Below are 21,878 nucleotides of genomic sequence, written 5' to 3' on the forward strand. Positions count from 1 at the left end.
TCAGAACGCTGATACCGGCAGACTAGTCGCGTGGGCGTTAAAACCGCCATCCTGTTACAAATGACCCGAAATTTTGTATCAGTATCTATAATATAATTTTATGCAGCAAGCTATTCACACTTATTTGATTAGATAACAATCTTCTATAATTCAAATTTAAATTTAGATTCAGTTGATATAACAACAAATAAATATAGTAATTATTACTTGAGTGACAGGGAGAGAGAGCTATGAAAGCTCTATCTATCTCTCTCTATCGCTAACTGACCACCAGTATAATGTCAGTCCCCTGATATACAAAAACTTAACAAAATCATTTTACTACAACACTATTTTTTCTAAAGCTTTGATTAACAATTTTCTAAAATTATAGGAATACTCAATTACTAAGAAAAATTGTTCATGACTTACAAATTTTGAAGTGAAACTTCTTTAGTAAATACCGTCATGTCATGGAGTAAGGCGACGATTTTGGTATCTTTGAATCTGACTAAAGAAGTTTCACTTCGAAAACGTGTGCTGCTTTTTTCGTATTCATGCAAACTTTGTTTTAAATTTTTACCAACGACCGAACTTTTTTTACTTTTCATCTAGAAATATTCCCTATTTAATAAAATCACAGCCTTATATTCCCTTGAACAATATCATCATATAGTTTCTGTGTTAGCGGCACATATTTACCAGTTTTCTGATCCAAAAAGTACAAGGGATCATTGTGTATATTTCTATTAAAGCCTTGTTCGACTAATTCCTTCTTTTTTAGTTTAAAAGTAGCTGTTAATGGTGGTTCAGGAAGAATTCTAATGAATAATGGTCTAGCGTATACAGGGAGAGACGTTTTCAACCCTATTGCTAACGACTCAAAGTCTAATTTCCTTTCTGGATCTGCGATGGCCGCCATACCCGCTCTGCCTTCAACATTTGGTATCTGTTGAAACAATATAATAAATAAAATTTTTGAGATAGAAGCTTTGTTTTATTTTTAATCTTTAACTTCTTTAAGGCATTTTACTCCTCTTTGTGTATATATGTAGTAGATATTTCAACTATGATAAAAAAATAATCATTTTAAATTTTAACAGTAAATTGTCACTGGTATTTATCATTTAAATTGGAATCTAAGTATATTAAGGACATTTAAAGCAAATATGGACATAAAGGAAATTATATTCACCGATAATTTTTATTAGGAAAAAAAATAATAAAAACGTACTGATAAAGGTAAAGTTAAATGTTTTCATAATAAACAATCAAATGAAATGAAAACTTACAGCAACTCCATACACAACTGCATCCTTCAAGCCGATCAAGTTACTGATAACACCTTCAACTTCTGCAGTGGACACATTTTCGCCGCGCCATCTTTAATTATGAAAAAATATATTTAAACTAATGCTTTGGAATTCATAACAATCAGAGAGAGATTTAAAAATATTTGATATACTTAACATGAATTCTTAAATGAACTCGCTGGAAGCTAAACATGATTTATTTCCCATTAACAAAGATTTTTTCGCATTTTCACATGCTAATTAAAAAAAGTACGGTAATACGCTCAAGTTGTAACATCTTTTGAAAGTGTACCTATATTTTACATATAACCTACTATTATAAAAGTTTCATTTATGTGCAATTTATCTACTTATTAATTAACAAAACAATACCTTACCTAAACGTATCTCCAGTCCGGTCCTTAAAATAGAAATAACCATAATGATCCATGACCAATATATCTCCTGTGTTGAAATAACAGTCCCCTGGCACTCTAACGTCGCGGACCATTTTCTTTTCCGAAGCCGTTTTATCTGCGTATCCCGCGAACGTAAGAATCGCCTTTTTGGGATCTATTTTGCCTAACAGTAGCCCTGGGAATGTTTAAACTTCTGTTATAGTTATGCTCGCCTGGTACATAGGATTGTATTTATTTATGTAACTTAAAATTTAAAGGTCATAAAAAAAATTTAAAATATTGTTAAAAAGTGAAATTCTTCAGGCACGTTGAGTGAAATTTCAAGGTCGCGTCATGGCAATACCGTAACGTCATGGAGTAAGACGAAGGTATCTTTGAATTTTGCCAAAGAAATTTCACTTGTGACACCTGTGCTCCGCACACGCTATTTTTTTTACAAACGAAAAAGAAGAATACTTATAAATCATTTAAAAAATGATGCAGCTTACCGGGTTCATGCGGGCCACAAGTAATGCATCTACCATTCGCATCTCTAAGAATTTCACCTGTTATTTCATCACATCTAAAAAGAAAAACTCAGATATTTTATATTGACAGAAAAAAATGGAGTAGAAGCAAAAAACTGCGATTTAAAAACTTACTTGACCAAAGTTAAAGGGTAGATCGATGACACCATACGGCTGAGAAATCCAATGGCACCTACTTTGGAGTCTAAATTCACTGAAACAAAGAAAGACAAATTAAACCATACCAAAAAATGTACTCTATTAAAATTACAATAGATTTCTTCTAACTACGCTCAAAACATAATGCCCCTGCCACACTATGCTCCTTGCGCTGCCGTTATTCGGCGCTCATCACTTGTCAAAAATTAACAGACAGACAGACATTCATATGAATAACATAAGTCTAATCAATCATCAATAGTGTCACAAAGCATTTCATAAGAAGGTATAATTTTAAATTGATAACTTTACGTTAATTAATCTAACGAATGTAGACAATAGGCGAAATAAGTATGTCAAGGTTATTATGAATCAGCATGTATACCTATGATAGTCTGATGCAGCTAATTTTCGACACGCACAACATGACATATTGCTTTTTGGAAAAAAATTATAAGACAATAAAAATATTTCTCTCGATAGTAATGTAAATAAAAATCTCAAAGATACTATGTCTGTCTGTTCGCTAAAAACTCAAACGAATACACACACCTATTTTCATTCGGTTTTTACCAATGGTAAGTGAAAAATCGTACAGTTTTAGTAAATAACTATTTAAAAACGCGAGAAAAATCGTACAGTTTTAGTAAATAACTATTTAAAAACGCGAGTAAAGCCGCTCACAGAAAGCTAGTTAACCAAAAAATCTTACCCAAATTACTATTCCCCTCCGTAGCTCCGTAGAACTCCAGGACCCTCTCAATATTGAACCTCTTGACGAATTCCTCCCAGATTTGCGGGCGGAGGCCATTGCCGAATATCACTTTTACCTTATGAGCCTTATCATCAGGCCCTGGCGGTACTGCTAGGAGATATCTACAGATTTCCCCTATGTATTGGGCAGCCTGGTAGAAAGATTATAATTATTATTTATAACAAAACTATGTGATTACAATTGAAATATTTAATCAACGAATTGTCATTAATAACCAGCAATTTGGTTAACAATTTGTCGAAAGTTTAAAATTGAAGTTAACAATTAATGATATAAAATAATAAAAAAAATGACACTCGCAAAAATATATAATGTAAATGATTATTTTGTTCTTGTGGGAAAATAAACGAACATTAACGAACATTATTTTTGAATTCTCAATACATACATTTTCAGATAAAAGATCAAAGAAATTTGCCTATTAGCTATTGCGTATATATTTTAATAACGAAAGTGATTGAAGATTAGTAATAATAATATCTTAACAGAAAGTTAACTACTAGCAACATAGAACAAGAAATATTTAAAAACATGAAAACAGATTTACATATCTTATTTTTATTAATAGTTTAAACACATACCGTACACTTATGCTTCACAATATCCCGCCAATAATTACTAGCGGAAAACTTCTTTCTCAAAGCCACAGTACATCCCAATATGATACATTGGCCAGCTCCTAGTACTCCACCGGCTGTGTGGTGTAAGGGCAAAGGATCGTATATCACTTCGGAAGACGAGAGCCATGCTGAGTTATGTACTCCTAGTGGAATTAGAAGGTATCTGGGAGAAAAGAGATCAAAATTGTATCCTATTTTGTTATTTATAAACATTTTATAAAGCATAATTTGCTTCCTGGCTATCTGTCATCAGTCATATTTAGCAAAACAAAAAAAAAATGGTAAATTGCTTGTAATATTAATGATTTTATTGGGTTACTCCACCAGCTTTATGGTGTAAGGGCAGATTGGATCGTATATCTCTTTGGAAGACGAGAGCCATGCTGAGTTATGTACTCCTAGTGGAATTAGGAGGTATCGAGGCGAAAATAAATCAAAATTGAATGAAATTAACGAGTAGGTTTTCAATTATTTAAGTGATAAACTCTTCTTCAGTTCATAATTAAATAATTTAAAATATCAATTAGGTACCTAGTTGTAAAATTAAAAAAATCTACATTATTCTTCTATTCCTATAATTTATAAATTATGCAGAAACAAAAACTATTATTAGTCTTATAATGCAAACTTTATAAGCATAATTAAAAAAAAACTATAAAGGCATGTAATTTGTAAAGCCATCCATACTAATATTATAAATGCGAAAGTAACTCTGTCTGTCTGTCTGTTACTCAATCACGCCTTAACTACTGAACCAATTTGCATGAAATTTGGTATAGAGATATTTTGATACCCGAGAAAGGACATAGGCTACTTTTTATCCCGGGAAATAAGATAGGTTTTATCCCAGAAATCCCACGGGAACGGGAACTATGCGGGTTTTCCTTTGAAACGCGGGCGAAGCCGCGGGCGGAAATCTAGTATTAATATAATCCTACCTTATATTCGTGATTATCGCTGCCTTGGGAAACCCAGTAGTTCCACTTGTATAAATATACAGCAGAGTATCTCTAGGCTTCGCTGGTTCAGGGTCTTCATATGTTTCTGTGGACATTTCTATCAGTTCTGAAGATAATGGTATAGTATCCTGGACTATGGGTGCATTTTCTCTATCCGGGGAATTAAACTGGAATAGAGGTATGTCCGGTATTTCATGCTGAATTGATTTTATTGCTGGAAAAATAAATGTTAATTATTTAATTATATCTGCGTATAAATCTTAATTTAAAAACACAACTATTGGAAGCGCTTCTGAATCGTCATTCGTTAAAATAAACAATATCAATATTTACAAACGCTACCTCGTAGAACATGATAAACGATGTTGTGTTATTAAAAATACAGGTCAATGATAAAGTTTGAATAAATAATAAATTAACAGCTTCGTTGCAAGCCAAATTATATAAATGATGATATCCAGAGATATGAAAATAAATTTAACATTCTAAGGGCCGATTTTTCAATGCTTGGTTAAAACTTATCCGTCCAATAAAGTATTACACGATAATATTAAAATGTCACGTAAACTGTCAAATACGGGCAATAGAATACGTTTTTAAAAAGGTAGTTACGTGGTTTAAAATGGTGGTGGTTTATACATTATTCGACGAAAAAGTTTTAACCAAGGATTCAAAAATCAGCCATAAATGGCATTTTTCGTCCACAACAACCAATAATGCTATATGACAGTTTCCCATTAATAGAATTTATGTCAAAATACCATATCCATAAAGTGAAAATAATCATTGCAGTATTGTCCTTTACCCACACTTGTTATTGACGTCAAATGTACTAAACATCTCAATGAAGCAGTTAAATTTTAGATGCCCGTTCGCCCCATATAGATCAATTGAACCAAATCTAGGGGTGCCCTTGGCAGTCAAACTGCCTGTTATCCAATTACGTTCAATAAGTAAAGGAACCTATGTATCCTGTGCTGATAAAGGATCGACGTAGAAACATTGTGACATAATAAGCAAAAGCTTGATTGTTGTTGTTTGCTCCAAACTCTCATCGATATATTTTTGCGAAAACTTATTCTCATAGCAAATATTATGTTCTTTAATTTGTTACTTATTGTAGCATGTTATCAGTTGAAATATGTTCGAAAGATGTGTTGCGAAGATAAGCATAGTGTAGCTTATTCTCAAAAGATGCATTTGTACCAGAAATATGAACCTTGCAATACGTAAAACCGGTTGATAATAATAGCAACCAGTATCCTGCCAGTTTCCTACACCTGAAGCTATTCCTGAGTTTTTAATCAAATAAAATTTCTTCGTAGAAATAAGCCAGATTTACTTACCTGTATGTTTTGCTAATATTTTATGAATTTAGTTGCAGATATATGTACATATATTTCTTCTTATTCTTCACTTCAAGTAAACATAATAGTTTACTTATTGTTTTTGGACTGGTATAGCAAGCGGATTCAAAACAAAAATCCTTCAATTATGATTGTATATAGCTCATCACAGTAGAAAAATTTAAATAAATACTTGCGAAGATATTGATCACAAATGATAAACAGTTACCGCTAGATAAAAAAACTACAGCATGACAATAAAATTTGATACTTTCGCTTCGTGATCGATTTTTTTAATATAAAAGCATTTGAATGCTATAAAACTCAATATCAAGATCTAAATGCTTACCATCAGCCATTTCATCCCCAAACACGACAGCCTTACACCCAGCGATCCTTAAACAGTAAATCAACTGGGCCCCTCTTAAATTGGTATTCACCAATGCGGTAGTAACTCTTAGCTTTGCTAGTCCAAGCCAGAGGAAGACATACTCTGGTTGGGTTTCCATGAAAAGGGCTATAACCTCCCCCCGTTTGAAGCCTTGGCGCTTGAAATACCAGGCTATGCGGTTGCTTAGTTCGTTACCCTGTAAGGTTTAGAATTGTTCAGAATTATTATATAAGTTTGTAAGCCACTAAATTTACACCTACTTATTGCTAAATTTGGTGGTGTTAATTTTCGTTGAAAATGTATGACATAATTGAACACAATGCCAAATTATCAATTTCGTAAGTAAATACATTCGAATGTGGTGTAAGTTGTAAGTTTTTAAATAATATACAATTACGATTATATCCCGAATAATAAATAATATTTTTATCAACTATTTAATTTCTCTAAAACTTTTTTATCTCCTTTTACATTAATTCGCTTAGCTTAGCTTTTGCATTTGCAAAATCAAGCCTTCATAAATAGCTCTATTATTTTAAAACTAACCTCACGGAAAGTAATAGCCCGATCGTCCATAACAAAAGCTTTCTTATTGGGCGACATCTTGGCCACCTTCTCCCAGCGGCTGACCACGGTGGTACCGCATTTCTCCCATACCCAGATCCTGAACATTGTGGCTAGGAGGACACGGAGACCTCTGTAAAGTGGTGTATATAAGCACAAATACTTTATAACAAAAAGTATGAAACGTCGCGTCAGTCAGGATAAAAGTAAAGTTTGTTGATCTAAAAATGTGTTAATGCAGGCAAAATTTTGATGATATACATATTTTAGTGTAACATCATTATTAAGGGTAACACGATTAACTGAAAAATTTGAATAAGTACCATTTTGAGAGATTATAATATTATGTGATAGATACATTTTCAGTTCAGTTATAGCACAAAAAGCAAGAAATTCGCAGAAGGCTGTAAACTTGAACGAAGATACTGCACTATTACGAGACACTGTGGCGCTACTGACAATTTTTAAATCAAGTTTTGATTTAATTTTGATTGTTATCATAATAATTAAAAAAAAGTTTGTATACATAATAATAATAATAAAGCTCATTTATTCCGTGTAAAAAATCAAAATTTACATTTCAAATGTTTTGTTAGTAATTAGTTTAACTTAATCTATTTTAGTATTTAATGTTAGTTTATTTTTCTTATTTCCACGGATCCCTTATTGGGTAAAAGCCTCCTCTCTCCTCTTCCATGTAATCCTATCCTGTGAAAATTTCATCCAGTTTTTGCCCACCGTTTCTATTAAATCATCAGCCCATCGCTTTCTAGGTTTACCTTTTTTCCTTTTTCCTGTTGGTCCTGCCCATTTAGTTGTCAGTAATGTCCATCTGTTATCTGTATATCTCGATATGTGACCCGCCCATTGCCATTTGAGATGTAGAGCTTGGCGGAGAGCATCTGTTAGTTTAGTTTTATTTCTTATATCTTTGCTTCTAATCTTCTGTATTTTTTTGATTTTTAATATACTTCGTTCCATTGAACGTTGGCATGTGGTAATTTTGTTTTTAATTTTCTTTGTATATGTCCATGTCTGGCTCCCGTATGTCAAACTAGGTAAAATACAGGTATCCATCACTATTCTCTTTAATCCTAGGTGGTAGTCTCCTTTTAAAATTTCTTTTTGAGCCCAAAATTTTTTCCACGTCCCATTAATTCTTCTATCAACTTCTTCTTCATTACAGTTTTCGTTAAATGATACTAGCTTTCCTAGATATATGTAGCTGTTAACATATTCGATTTGATTACCGGATACTTGTATTAATTTAGTTCGAGAATTGGTCATTATTTTAGTTTTTTGAAGGTTCATATGTAGGCCTACTTCCTGGCTGGAGTTCGATAAGAGTTGTAACATTTGTTCTAGTTCATTGGCTGAGTTGGCAAATAGAACTATGTCATCTGCAAATCTTAGATGACTAAGATATCGGCCTGAAATCCACAGCCCTTTGTTTTTCCAGTCAATACTCTGGAAGACATCTTCCAATACTGCGATGAAAAGCTTTGGCGATAGGGGGTCGCCTTGTCTAACTCCTCGTCCGATTTGTATCCCTTCTCCTTTGTTTTCTAACCGTATTCTGCTTACACTATGAGAGTAAATGTTCTTTAGAATATTTACATATGTGGTACTTATTTTGCATGATTCGAGCGCTTTCCAAATTGAACAGTGAGTAATGGAGTCGAATGCTTTTGAGTAGTCAACAAAAGCTACATAAAGCGGGTGATTGAACTCTTTATATTTCTCTAGTACTTGGTCTAATGTGTGAATATGATCTATAGTTGAAAAGGCCGAACGAAAGCCTGCTTGTTCAACTGGTTGTTGAGAATCTATTAATGGTGTTAATCGACTCAAAAGTATGGATGTGAAAAGTTTATAAATACTAGATAGAAGGCTAATAGGTCTATAATTAGCAATATCTAATGGATCTCCTTTTTTATAGAGCAAAACTATCTCTGAGCTGTACCATTGTTTAGGTACATTTTCGGTTTGAAGTACTAAGTTATAAAGTTGTGCAAGATATGGAGTGAGTACTGGTGCACCTATTTTTAAAGCTTCATTGGTAATATTATCTGGGCCCGGACTTTTATCAGATTTTAGTTTTTTGATATGTTTTAATACTTCGTCTTCACTAACAAATTCTTTTACGATATCTTCCTTATGTTGCGTACTCAAGAACTTTTTCTGTGTATTTTGGATCATTCTTTCTGGTTTCTTATATAATTCTTTATAAAATGAAGTTGCGTAGTTAATGATATCCTGACGCGTTTTAGTTGTCTCTTGCTTTTTATTTAATTTAAGTATCCAGTCTTTATGTGTAGTAAGTTCTTTGTTAGCTCGTTTGATGCTTCTGTATTTGTCTAAGTTTTTCTCTATAATTTTGCTTCTATGGTTTTTGTAATCTCTTGCTATTTCTTTATTTGATAATTTAAACAATTTTTTTAGTTCCTCTTTAATTTCTTTTGTTTTATTTTTAGTTTTTAATAATTCTGTTCGCCTGTTTAGTAGATTTATTGTTGATTCGCTTAGTATGTTAGTTTTGTTGTCTCTGTTACTAGTATTAGTATTTATAACGCTTGTTGAGATTATGTTTTCTAATTTGTCGTAGAAATATTGTATGTTTTTTGTATCATGATTGAGATTTATTTTATTTTCTAAATTTTGTTTCAGTAGCTTTATATACAACATTTTTTCTTGGTCAGTTGTAGGCAATTTATGTTGGGATCTGAAAGTTTTCCTGCTCAATTTCGGTATTATATATATGTATACATAACTAACCATAACAAATGATGTATTATTGTCGGGTGAGCTATAATAATTACCTGTATATGTGTCAATTCACAATTTAAACTAGCTACATTGTATCATTATGTAATCATGATGCATGCAATCAATTAGCCTTGTCATTCAATAAGGGATACAATCGTTGTTACGTAACTAACTACATACATTATAAGGGCCACTAACTTCTAAATATTTCTGGTAGCCTGTTAACGCATTAGGGGTGTAAAGGGGATGCTAAAAAATAGCAGGGGCCCCCTGTATTCGTCCGGAATTTTAAATGTTTTCGACAAATCTTACTTAATAAATGCCCCATATTATGTGCCCATATTATCATGATCTGTTTTCTGATTCTCTTTGCTTAGGAAAACATTCGTGTGTAAGTTATCGTGTAGGTTTCGTCGTGTAGGTTTCATGTCCCTAAAATTCACAAAAATGCTTTATCCGCGGGGCACAGCTAGTAACTTATATACTGGATATCAGTCAATGGAATAAATTTTAATCAAGAGCCTAGGCTATGAATGAGATGCCTGATTTTATTAGTTGGCCATGTGTCACACACAAATTGATTAAACGTCTCACTCCCTGATTACTCGACAATAACAACATCCAATGAAGTTCAATTTCAATTTTATATTCGTACATTCAACAAGCGATGCATTTTCTAGAACTAAATTGGGAACACATGAACCCTCTGCTATCAATCATAGACCCCAACAATGCCCAAGGTTACAAATTCCAATGGCCACCGGACGACACCCATTATACCAGGATAGCAGCGAATGTAAGAGGTGTCTGTAGTGCGCAATAGAATGTGATTGGTGATTGGCGATTGCATAATACGCGAATTTTGTATTTAGCTTTGCATTTAACATAAATATGTTACCTAAATGGTAAACAATACGAAATATTTTGACATGGTTACCGAAATTGGACAAGGGTTGTATGCTAAAATATCTTACGATTTACATAGTAGTATCACATCATAGACTAGTAATAATATACTACGTATACAAGTAGTATTATCTTTTTTTGAAGTGAAACTTCTATAAGCGCCTAGAGTAAATTTTCACGATCGCGTCATGGCAAAACCGTCACGTCATAGAGTAATGCTAAGAAGAGGTAACTTTGAATCTTGCCAAAGAAGTTTCACTTATGACACGTGTATTCGGCACACGCTATTATTGCACGCCTCATAAGCGAAGCGTTGAGGTGGGTACTACTGTCACTTCGCGCAAAACATCTGATTTTTCAAACTTAAAATGTCTTTATGTATCATACATTGCACTTGTAAGATAATACATACACACGCATATTAAGAAAAAACACTATTTTTAACGTTCATGATATTTTTGATGTCATTTTTGTTATTTAAACTAGTTAAAAAACAGTTTAAAAAAGTTCTGTCTTGGACGTCCGTGTGTCTGTATGTGCGGATCCTTTTTCTTGTTAACACGATAGCGACCGAAATACTTTACTAATCGAGTCTTTTTTTTTCTCTTACGCTTGAGTATGCTCAGGAATAGAACCCTTTCATTTTTCAGGGTCTGATTCGATGTGGTTTAATTGTTATTAAATAAACAAAAATAATAATTAATAAATATTTATTAAAAAAAAATTATGAGGCGTGCACTTTTGGATTTTCCAAATTATTTTTGTTTTATTTTGCTTTTCATATATTTTCAATGTTGTATGTATATTTTTTCGTGATAATTTTGTTTGAGTAGGAAATAGGAATATAAGCGCAATTCGAAATTTTAAAAATTATTATGTCTTTGTAAATTAGGTTAGGTTGTTTCTTAAAATGCACCCTCTGTTGCTCTTCTGTTTTCCACGCCTATTAACAAATTTCTAACTGACTACATTAATAATAATTATAATTAGTTAGTTAGGTTGTATCATTTTATTTCATACATTTCTTAGCTATTGTAGTAAAACCGCATCCGTTAAAGTTAAAAACAAGGGAAGTGACGAACGAACAAACATGTTGAACAAAAGCGGACTTTACACCCACGAAGTACTAGGGCATAATAATTTACAAGAGACAGGTGAACTTTGTACGATGTTACGTGAGATAACTGATAAGATGTGTATGCCCTATTGTAGTCCTCCTGTGTATTCCAATTTCCAAGTTCTGTATAATAACTGTCTGTAATAACTGTAAATAACTGTCCTGCTCTAACGAATTAAATTGCATATTTCATCTTTTTCATACGGGAAACAACTGAAGTAATCAAATAATAAAGAATAGTGCTGTTTATTTGGAACTGTACCTAGTTAGTACAATTTTAACGTAAAACTTAACCTAATAGCATATAACATATATTGTAATGAAAGTCCATAGTAATATTGAATTATTCCGGCCGTATTATTATTATATCAATTCGTAGCAGGCGTATGGAAACTTTTATAGAGCCTACCTCTAAATTTCAAGTTTGACATAGCACAAATCTGAAAGTGTTGCTTTCTTATAAAATAATAAATAGATAAATATCAATTAATCAACTCCTTCTTTATAATATCACTTAAGATTTTTGTAACTTTAATGTTTAAAAATTCCCGTGTATGAAATATTACAAATCTTCTAAAACCCTTGTAATCAGTTCATTTGGATCACAATTCACAACAAGGGATAAAGAAGCCTTATCATAGTTTTATAATTCATGTTAGATCACACATTAAAAGATAATGCCTAGGTAGGTATGTATAATGTATATGTAATATATGTATATATGTAATAATATGGCTTCAAAAGAAAGAAGGAAAATACACACACAAAAATACAAAGGAAAAACAACAAAGTACTTAACTTGCAATGAACAAAAACAAATGAAAAATAAATATTTATTAATTATTATTTTTGTTTATTTAATAACAATTAAACCACATCGAATCAGACCCTGAAAAATGAAAGGGTTCTATTCCTGAGCATACTCAAGCGTAAGAGAAAAAAAAAGACTCGATTAGTAAAGTATTTCGGTCGCTATCGTGTTAACAAGAAAAAGGATCCGCACATACAGACACACGGACGTCCAAGACAGAACTTTTTTAAACTGTTTTTTAACTAGTTTAAATAACAAAAATGACATCAAAAATATCATGAACGTTAAAAATAGTGTTTTTTCTTAATATGTGTGTGTATGTATTATCTTACAAGTGCAATGTATGATACATAAAGACATTTTAAGTTTGAAAAATCAGATGTTTTGCGCGAAGTGACAGTAGTACCCACCTCAACGCTTCGCTTATGAGGCGTGCAAAAATATATTTTTTACTAAGTATAGTCATATACCACATACCTACTATAGTCAACCACATAATATTAGTACATATGTAGTTAACCACATAATATTATTATGTGGTTGACTTTAGTATGTGTGCTGGACACTTAGGAAATCTGTGATTACGAGTTTATGAAAATTTACAGCCAGTTTGAGATACATATAAATTAAGGTTTTGACGAAATCTAATATCCTATTAATATTATAAAGGCGAAAGTTTGTAAGGATGTATGGATGTATGGATGTATGGATGTATGGATGTATGGATGTTTGTTACTCTTTCACGTAAAAACTACTGAACCGATTACAATGAAATTTAGCACACATATAGAGGGTAACTTGGATTAACACATAGGATAGGTTTTATCCCGGAAATCCCACGGGAACGGGAACTATGCGGGTTTTCCTTTGAAAACGCGGGCGAAGCCGCGGGCGGAAATCTAGTATATTATAAAGGCGAAAGTTTGTATGGATGTTTGTTACTCTTTCACGTAAATACTACTGAACCGATTACAATGAAATTTAGCACACATATAGAGGGTATCTTGGATTAACACATAGGGTAGTTTTTATCCCGGAAATCCCACGGGAACGGGAACTATGCGGGTTTTCCTTTGCAAACGCGGGCGAAGCCGCGGGCGGAAATCTAGTATCCGTATAAATGTTTAAATCGCTTTATAAATAAAATTATAATTTACTTACTAACATTAATTTATAATCTCTGTATAAATCTATGGTATAAATAAATGTTTCTTTCTCTCTAATTGTTTCAAATAATCGTAAGACTTAAAAAATATTCGTTCTTTACTTTTTAAGATGCTGTGTTTAGATGATATTAATTTTTATAGAATCAAAGAGAGATTTCATATGAATTTAATTTCCAAAGGGTCCAATGTTCAAACCGCTCGCCGCGTAATCGATATTTCCTAAGTCGAACGCTTTCAGTGCATTGTTGCGCACATAATGTCATCTGGTTTGTTCTAGTCTAACCGCACGTATAACATTACCCAGGTTATATTTCACACTTGAAGTCATTTAGCCTGGACCGTTAATTGAGCTAATTCATGAAACGATAAATGAGAAGAAATACGGATGTTTTATTGAGTACCTTCGTGTACGGTTATTTATAGAGCGACGTGTGCACTAAGTTATATGTAATAGATATGATGTTTGCTTTATATGGAACATAATACGTTATTTATGCTCATTAATATTGAATTAAAGCCATTTCTGCTCAACTTTTATACCTTGCCTTTAAAAGTAAACACTCACAATGTCTACTAAATAAAGCTTTCGCGCGTATATATAGAAATTTTCATTTCAGAATCATGACATTACACAAAGTATTTTTTACTGTTTATTTTTACGTCTAGCGAAAGAACGCTCTAGCCTCTAGGGAATATACGCAGGATAAGTTATGGTAAAAACTTACAATAGATCCCGGTAAAGTGTCTTCCTCCATATATAAATCCATTGATAGCGGTCTCCGCTCAGTAAGTAAACTGTCAATATCGCGACCACGGCCAGCACAAGCGGATATAGTCGAACCGCCCAAGATATCACACAGCCTACGATAGTAATCAGTATGAGAATAAGCCCCTTGCGTTTCTCCGCTTCTTCAAAACGAACTTCTGTCTTTTCTGCCATCCTGGTAGACCGTACTTTATGTTGCGATGCTCATAGTTTTGAACTTCTGCAAATTTGGAAAAAAATGTTGGTAAACAAACATTGGTAAACCAATTAAAAACGATTTTATATACTTAAAAATTAAAAAGAAGCAGTACAGGGTCTTTCCTTGCTTCACTAGATGTTATTATTAGGATCCATATCCAAAGGGAAAACGGGTCCCTACTCCCTATTACTGAGACTTCGCTGTACGAAACTAGTCTGTCTGTCTGTTTGTCCATCTGTCAGGCTGTATATCACGAGCCGTGATTATTTTCGTGTTACGAGTACCTTCAAAAATATAATATAGTAATTCCTACTAACTACATAAATACATTTTACAAAATGTACATTTTACCAAACATAATTTAAGAAGGAAAATGATAAAAGAAATATCGACCGCTCAACGGACAAAAAATTATCTCAAACTCATCATGAGCATGACCTCAATAGGTACGTGAAAATAATGGCATGCCCTAAAAAGATTTTAGCTAAGTTGAACCCCCGTATTATATAGAGGTCATTCACATTATCACTACATAATATTGGTAGGTACCTATCTACATAACATTTTATATACATATTTCGTGTAAAATTTTAAACGAATACTTACATTTTACAACAAATAAAATGTTCCCCCAAAATTACATACCTGCCTACAATTTTATATTATTTGCGCACTACCTAGTTATACTTACAAGAAAATTAATGAACCTACATAATAAAATTAGAATTAGGTACGTTTACATTAAAAGCATCCCAATTTTTTTTCCCCCAATACGCCCCCAATTAACTACGAGTACCTGTTTAAAAAAAGAACCCCGCGACTTTATATTTTATTCAAGGTTTTTAAATGGATTAAAATTATTCACTCAGTTTTTTATTATAAAATATTGTTCCTAGGTCCTATAAGAAAATAGTTATGATTCAAGTGCATGCTAGCAGTTCAAAGTTACAATGGTTACAGTCCAACTAGGTACCTATTTCGTACGGTAAAAACAATAAATCGGTACGTACTAATTGATTAATTAATTATATTATACACAAAATAATATAAAAACAACGGATATTATAAAACTGATAAAACAAAAGTAAGTAAACATTATTTATAACGACGTGAACGTCAATAAATAATATTAAAACTTCTCAATGATATAAGTAACAAAAACCAATAATATTTCTAAACAAAACCAGTCACCAATGACCAACCTCTCAAATTAATACAAATATTAAAAGCACATTTTCAATTTAATTTATCAAATATTAAAAGGTATACTTACGTAAAATAATTATATTTTTCTGCTTGTAAACACAAAATATCACTCCACAAACTAATAACCAACTGACAACCACAATTACTACCGTCCGTGAGAGAGTGGGGTGAAGAGGAATGACCGAATGAATGTGTAGTGATGTGCATACGATACCGGTATCGATATTTCATTATATCGATATATAAGAAAAAAATTTAGAAAATATGGTAAAACAGAACGTGGTAAATTTCAAAGACATTTTCTATGAGTTATATTTTACATTCTATTTGATACAGAATATTATTTACAAAGTGTAAAAGAAGACAGTTTTCGGTATTGATTGATTTAACCAAATAAAAAAATCGAAGTATTACAATAAATGTTACAATTTATCAATAAACTCTTTTCGTCTCGTTAGAGATAAATAGGTATTCTATAAAACCGGTACTTAAGAATAACAGTTAAGGTTGATGTTCCGACCGTCCCTCCATACATTTTTGATTACCTCTAAACACTTAACACAGACACTATTTCTTTAAAACTAATCATTTTATCACTTCTCTATAATGAAATGTGTGCGCGTTCGACCTTTTTAATCAATAATTTACAATATTTACTTAGAAAAACAACAGTAAAATACCGGAAAAATTTGACACTTCTACAGTAGTGTGCGTGACTTTTGCCAAGCGAAACACGACATAAAGCACGACATCTAGCGCATAGACTATATACTTATTACAGATCTAGCGCGTCAATGTCTAAACGAAAGGCGATGTTTAGACATTGACGCGCTAGATGTCGTGCATTCGCGTTCGTTATCTTATGCATAATGAGCATAATTCTAATAAATCAAAGTTCTGTGTAAAAATTGAGTAATTTCATTTCCAATCGTTCAAAGAAAATAACAATAAAATAAAATAAAACTAATGACCTTAGAAACTATGTTTTTTTTTATTTATTACTCATTATTGTTCGTCCGTCGTAGGTCTGTAAACTGTATTGTACACTGAAGGTAAATGGTACTGTAGGTACTTTAGTTCGGCGTCGTCGCTCGTCGGCTTGATATAAAATTACATTCTTGATTTCATTGACACGCGCTATGATTTGCGCGCGGAATTTCTTGTGTTGTGAATTTATTTTTGTATGCTATGCATTTTAAATGATTCAAATTGCAATGTTTCTCTAGTATGCATTTGAGACTATATTGTAAATTGTAATAATTGATCGTGGGTATAGTAATTAATTATTCTAATAACGCAATTAGTAATATATGTATTTTCGGTGGGATTCAAAACAAAAAATTGGCCCGTGATTTTTATGAAATTTCACCACATTGCAAATCACATCAATCATAGTTCATACACATGTATGACGAAAGTGATTAGTATTGTGGCTAACATTGACTCATCAGTTCATCACTGAAACCAGTGATAAATCAGTACCTATATCATATTGTGTTTGAATATTTTTAAACAATGATATAAGTATACAATTATTATAAATCGGTAAACTATCAAAGTAATCACAAACTTGCAAACATTGGTAAAATGTCCAGTAGTTTATGAGCCTATTCATTACAATTTACAATCAAACAAACAAACAAAGTTTTCCTCTTTATAATATTAGTGTAGACAAACACTATGAATACGATCACTAATGCAAATTCGGGGATTTTCTAATTATTGCTAAATAATAATTGAATTCGTTTTGAAATACTCTATAATTTTTAGTGTATAAATAGACATTTATAATGTGGTGCTCATTTTTTTTGTACTGCTAACGCTATTGTAGGTACCTATTTTCGTTGTTTTATTTCAAGTGAACACGGCCATACAATTTTGTCACGAGCCGCCTATGATTGTAGGTACTTTTGTTAGGCTCCTTCGTCGTCCGCGTCGGCTCGAAAGTTCTTGATTTCATTGTCACGCGCTATGATTTGCGCGCGGATTTTCTTGTGTTGTGAATTTATTTTTGTATTATTATTATTTTTTATTTATTTTTTTATTTTATTGATTCAAATAAAATATTTCACTAGTATGCATTTGAGACTATATTGTATTATGTATAATTTATCGTAGGTATAGTTATTCTTATAACGCAGTTATATTTTCGGTGGGACAATTTGACCCGTGATTTTTCTGAAATATCACCACGTTGCAAATCACATCAATCATACACACGTATGACGAAAGTATAGTGGCTATAATTGACTCATCAGTTCATCACTGAAACCAGTGATAAATCAGTACATATATCATATTTTATTGTGTTTGAATATTTTTTAAACAACGATATAGGTATACAATATTATTATAAATCGGTAAACTACCAAAGTACTTCCGAATTTTCAGACAGACAAACAAGTAGTTTGAACACGCAGTTTTCTTATACTAGTAGCAAAAATCAAAACCATAATATTATGTTTCCCTACTATATTTTACTAAAAGTCGAGTGCGTCGAAATCGTAAATAATAATATGTTTTTCACCTTCCTGGTTATTTTCCCATAGTAAATAGTGTTTTAGGTTTGTTGTTGTAGGTAGGAATAATAATAATTATTCTTACATGTTGGTTATGAAATGTATATTGAAATAATTTACTTTTACAAATCATTAGTGATATAAGTTTTGAGTGAAAATGCTTGGATCAGCATAATATTATATGGTACTTCAAATACATGTTTTGATAAAAAAAACAATAGTGTAATAAAATAAAACTGCGTTTTATTGTAATCAATGTTGACAATTTTAAATTCCAAAATTATTGATCAATAAAATAGTTTACACCAACAAATATAACTTTTATTTTTATAACAATCGTTCATAATATAAACCGTAGCAGGTGGCGTTTTGAAGTTCTGTCTACTCATACAGAAAAATGGAAAACTTGTTTTTTTTGTAAACAATTTATTACTCATGTTGTTTGGCAACTCGAAGCGTGGTCGTCCGTCGTAGGTACTTTTGTTCGGCGTCGCGTCGTCGTCCGCGTCGGCTTGATATAAAACATTCTTGATTTCATTGACACGCGCTATGATTTGCGCGCGGAATTTCTTGTGTTGTGAATTTATTTTTGTATGCTATGCATTTTAATTGAATCAAATTGCAATATTTCTCTAGTATGCATTTGAGACTATATTGTAATAATTGATCGTGGGTAGGTATAGTAATTAATTATTCTAATAACGCAATTATATTTTCGGTGGGATTCAAAACAAAAAAATGGCCCGTGATTTTTATGAAATTTCACCACATTGCAAATTATATATTATACAATTACAATTACAATTATTATAAATCGGTAAACTATCAAAGTAATTACAAACTTGCAAAATATGCTTTTCCGAATTTTCAGACAGACACACAATTTTATTAGTTTGTTTTAGCAAAGTAGGTACCTATACCTATACGCTTACGTCGCGCGTCGCGTCGTCGAAAACGGTGCGCCCAGAAACAAACATACCTAATTCAGTTACAATCCTTTTTTTGTTCCGTAATTTATTGTATTTATTCTAATACGATTTTTTTTATTCGTCGGCCAGTTCTACTAGGTATAAAAAGATAAAATTGAAATATAATTATTGTAGCGACAGCCATATTATGTTACTATGTTTTCGTAAATATGTTTTTTTCACCTTCCTGGTTATTTTCACATAATCTTATCTTATATATAAAAATGAATCGCAAAATGTGTTGGTAAGCGCATAACTCGAGAACGGCTGAACCGATTTCGATCATTCTTTTTTTATTATATTCCTTGAAGTACGAGGATGGTTTTTATGTAGAGAAAACGTAAATATTATGTACCACGGGCGAAGCCGGGGCGGACCGCTAGTCTTCTTATATATAAAAATGAATCGCAAAATGTGTTGGTAAGCGCATAACTCGAGAACGGCTGAACCGATTTCGATCATTCTTTTTTTATTATATTCCTTGAAGTACGAGGATGGTTTTTATGTAGAGAAAACGTAAATATTATGTACCACGGGCGAAGCCGGGGCGGACCGCTAGTATATATATATATAAATGAATCGCAAAATGTGTTGGTAAGCGCATAACTCGAGAACGGCTGAACCGATTTCGATAATTCTTTTTTTATTATATTCCTTGAAGTACGAGGATGGTTCTTATGTAGAGAAAACGTAAACATGTACCACGGGCGAAGCCGGGGCGGACCGCTAGTCTTCTTATATATAAAAATGAATCGCAAAATGTGTTGGTAAGCGCATAACTCGAGAACGGCTGAACCGATTTCGATAATTCTTTTTTTATTATATCCCTTGAAGTACGAGGATGGTTCTTATAGCTAGAGAGCTAGTTAGTTTAGTTTTAGTGCAGTGGCAGTGTAAATGTTGTTGTTGAGGTTATGTAAATTTAACACTTTAGTTAACTACCAAGATATAAAGAAATGAGGATAGGACACAATAACTATTGGTTGAGGTATTTATAAACTCATAATATACTTTTAAAAAAATCACGTTTTAATAAATTTCTAGAATTAAATTAGAACAGCTGATTCAAAATAGCCTAAAAAATCTTAATAATAATAATTACGCTTCACAGCAAGAAGAAATGTACCATATGTACCCGCACAAAGTCGATATTGTGTTGCCTACCGTTCGACTCAATGGCTAGGGAACGAGCCTATATTTTGTATCTGTAGAATTGAAATCAAAGCTATGTATATGTTGTCTCCATTCTTTTCTTATCGGATTGTTGATCCCAATGCGAATGCGTCACTTAAATTTTATAAAAGACAATTAAGAACATCAAAAATAAAGTGATACGTAAATATTTCACAGTGCAATATATTATATAATTAATAATAATTATATATTTATGAAAAAATAATTACATCAGATTTAATAATAGCAATTGTTTTGAATGTACATAATATGAATAAATGATTACATCATAATAGTAATAATTACAATTGTTTTATTTCCCATTTGTTGCAACCCTAGCATATCTTCATGTAGCAGCAGAAGTACCTACACTGGCGGCGCGGCGGCATCGTGCGACATCAAAGGCATTGCCTTACTAGGTAAGTTTATAATGACTCATTTCTTTTATTATATAATTTACGTTTTACTTTTACAGAATCCGATTCAATGGATTATGAAGACGAGTCACACAACGCCATACGATAGTGATGATGAATGAACATTTCAATAAATGCATGCGTGTTTTTTTATGTTGTTTTGTAATTGTTAATTGTTTCTTAAATAAAGAAATAAACTAAATATTTAAATGATGATTTGTTATTTGCAACACAACTTTATATTTGAGATTCTTTACAAATGTATATTTAGTTTTGTATCATCAAATTTATAAATTTTATTCCATAGTTTTCAAAATTAAATGTAAATGACCATAAAAACATTAATAAAGTAAATCATTGATGTAAGGTCAGGGAACGTAATACATATATACATCTGACCATGTAGAAGCTAAGTCTTGTTGACTGCTGAAGTCTGTAAAGTTTTGTTGTCTGCTGAAGTCTGTACGCAATGAAAATGTCTGCCGTTTCGAAAATAAGTTTTTAAGACCCTAATAAATAAAATATATGTATATATAATGGCAGATCTGGTCAAATACTTTCAAAATTGTATTTTTTTCAGCACTTTCATAAGTGTCTGCCAGAATGTTATCCGCGTGATAATGGTCTGCCATTGTTATTTTCCGATAGTAATAATAATCTATTTTCAAATATCAAAATGGCAGACGTGGTCAAATGGTTTCAAAGTTCGCCAAAAATTTCCACCTGTCTTACCTAAGCGCGCGCCCCGTCCACCACTCTGGGCTTAGTGACTCCTCATCTCATGTATAGTAGGTATAGGGGAATCAACACACAAAAATCCAGGTCTGGTCAAATACATACAGGTAGCTTTGCGCT

General features: G+C 32.1%; 1 protein-coding gene across 1 annotated transcript; it reads right to left on the reverse strand.

Moving 5' to 3' along the window:
* Positions 1-441: 441 nt before the first annotated feature.
* Positions 442-16,100, reverse strand: Fatp3 (Fatty acid transport protein 3). Its single transcript, XM_089710577.1, has 12 exons — positions 16,015-16,100; positions 14,502-14,762; positions 6,993-7,143; positions 6,405-6,642; positions 4,689-4,923; positions 3,712-3,913; positions 3,068-3,260; positions 2,332-2,410; positions 2,179-2,252; positions 1,670-1,865; positions 1,272-1,362; positions 442-928 (listed from the first exon to the last, which is right to left on the reverse strand). Exons 2-12 carry the CDS (start codon positions 14,714-14,716, stop codon positions 617-619), a joined length of 1,986 nt encoding a protein of 661 aa, XP_089566703.1. The 5' UTR covers positions 14,717-14,762; positions 16,015-16,100; the 3' UTR covers positions 442-616.
* Positions 16,101-21,878: the final 5,778 nt, after the last annotated feature.

Source organism: Colias philodice, chromosome 25 (assembly GCF_061535455.1).
Source record: "Colias philodice isolate Cphi_HAF_F1 chromosome 25, ilColPhil1 Martin Lab GWU primary, whole genome shotgun sequence".
NCBI classification, from domain to species: domain Eukaryota; kingdom Metazoa; phylum Arthropoda; class Insecta; order Lepidoptera; family Pieridae; genus Colias; species Colias philodice.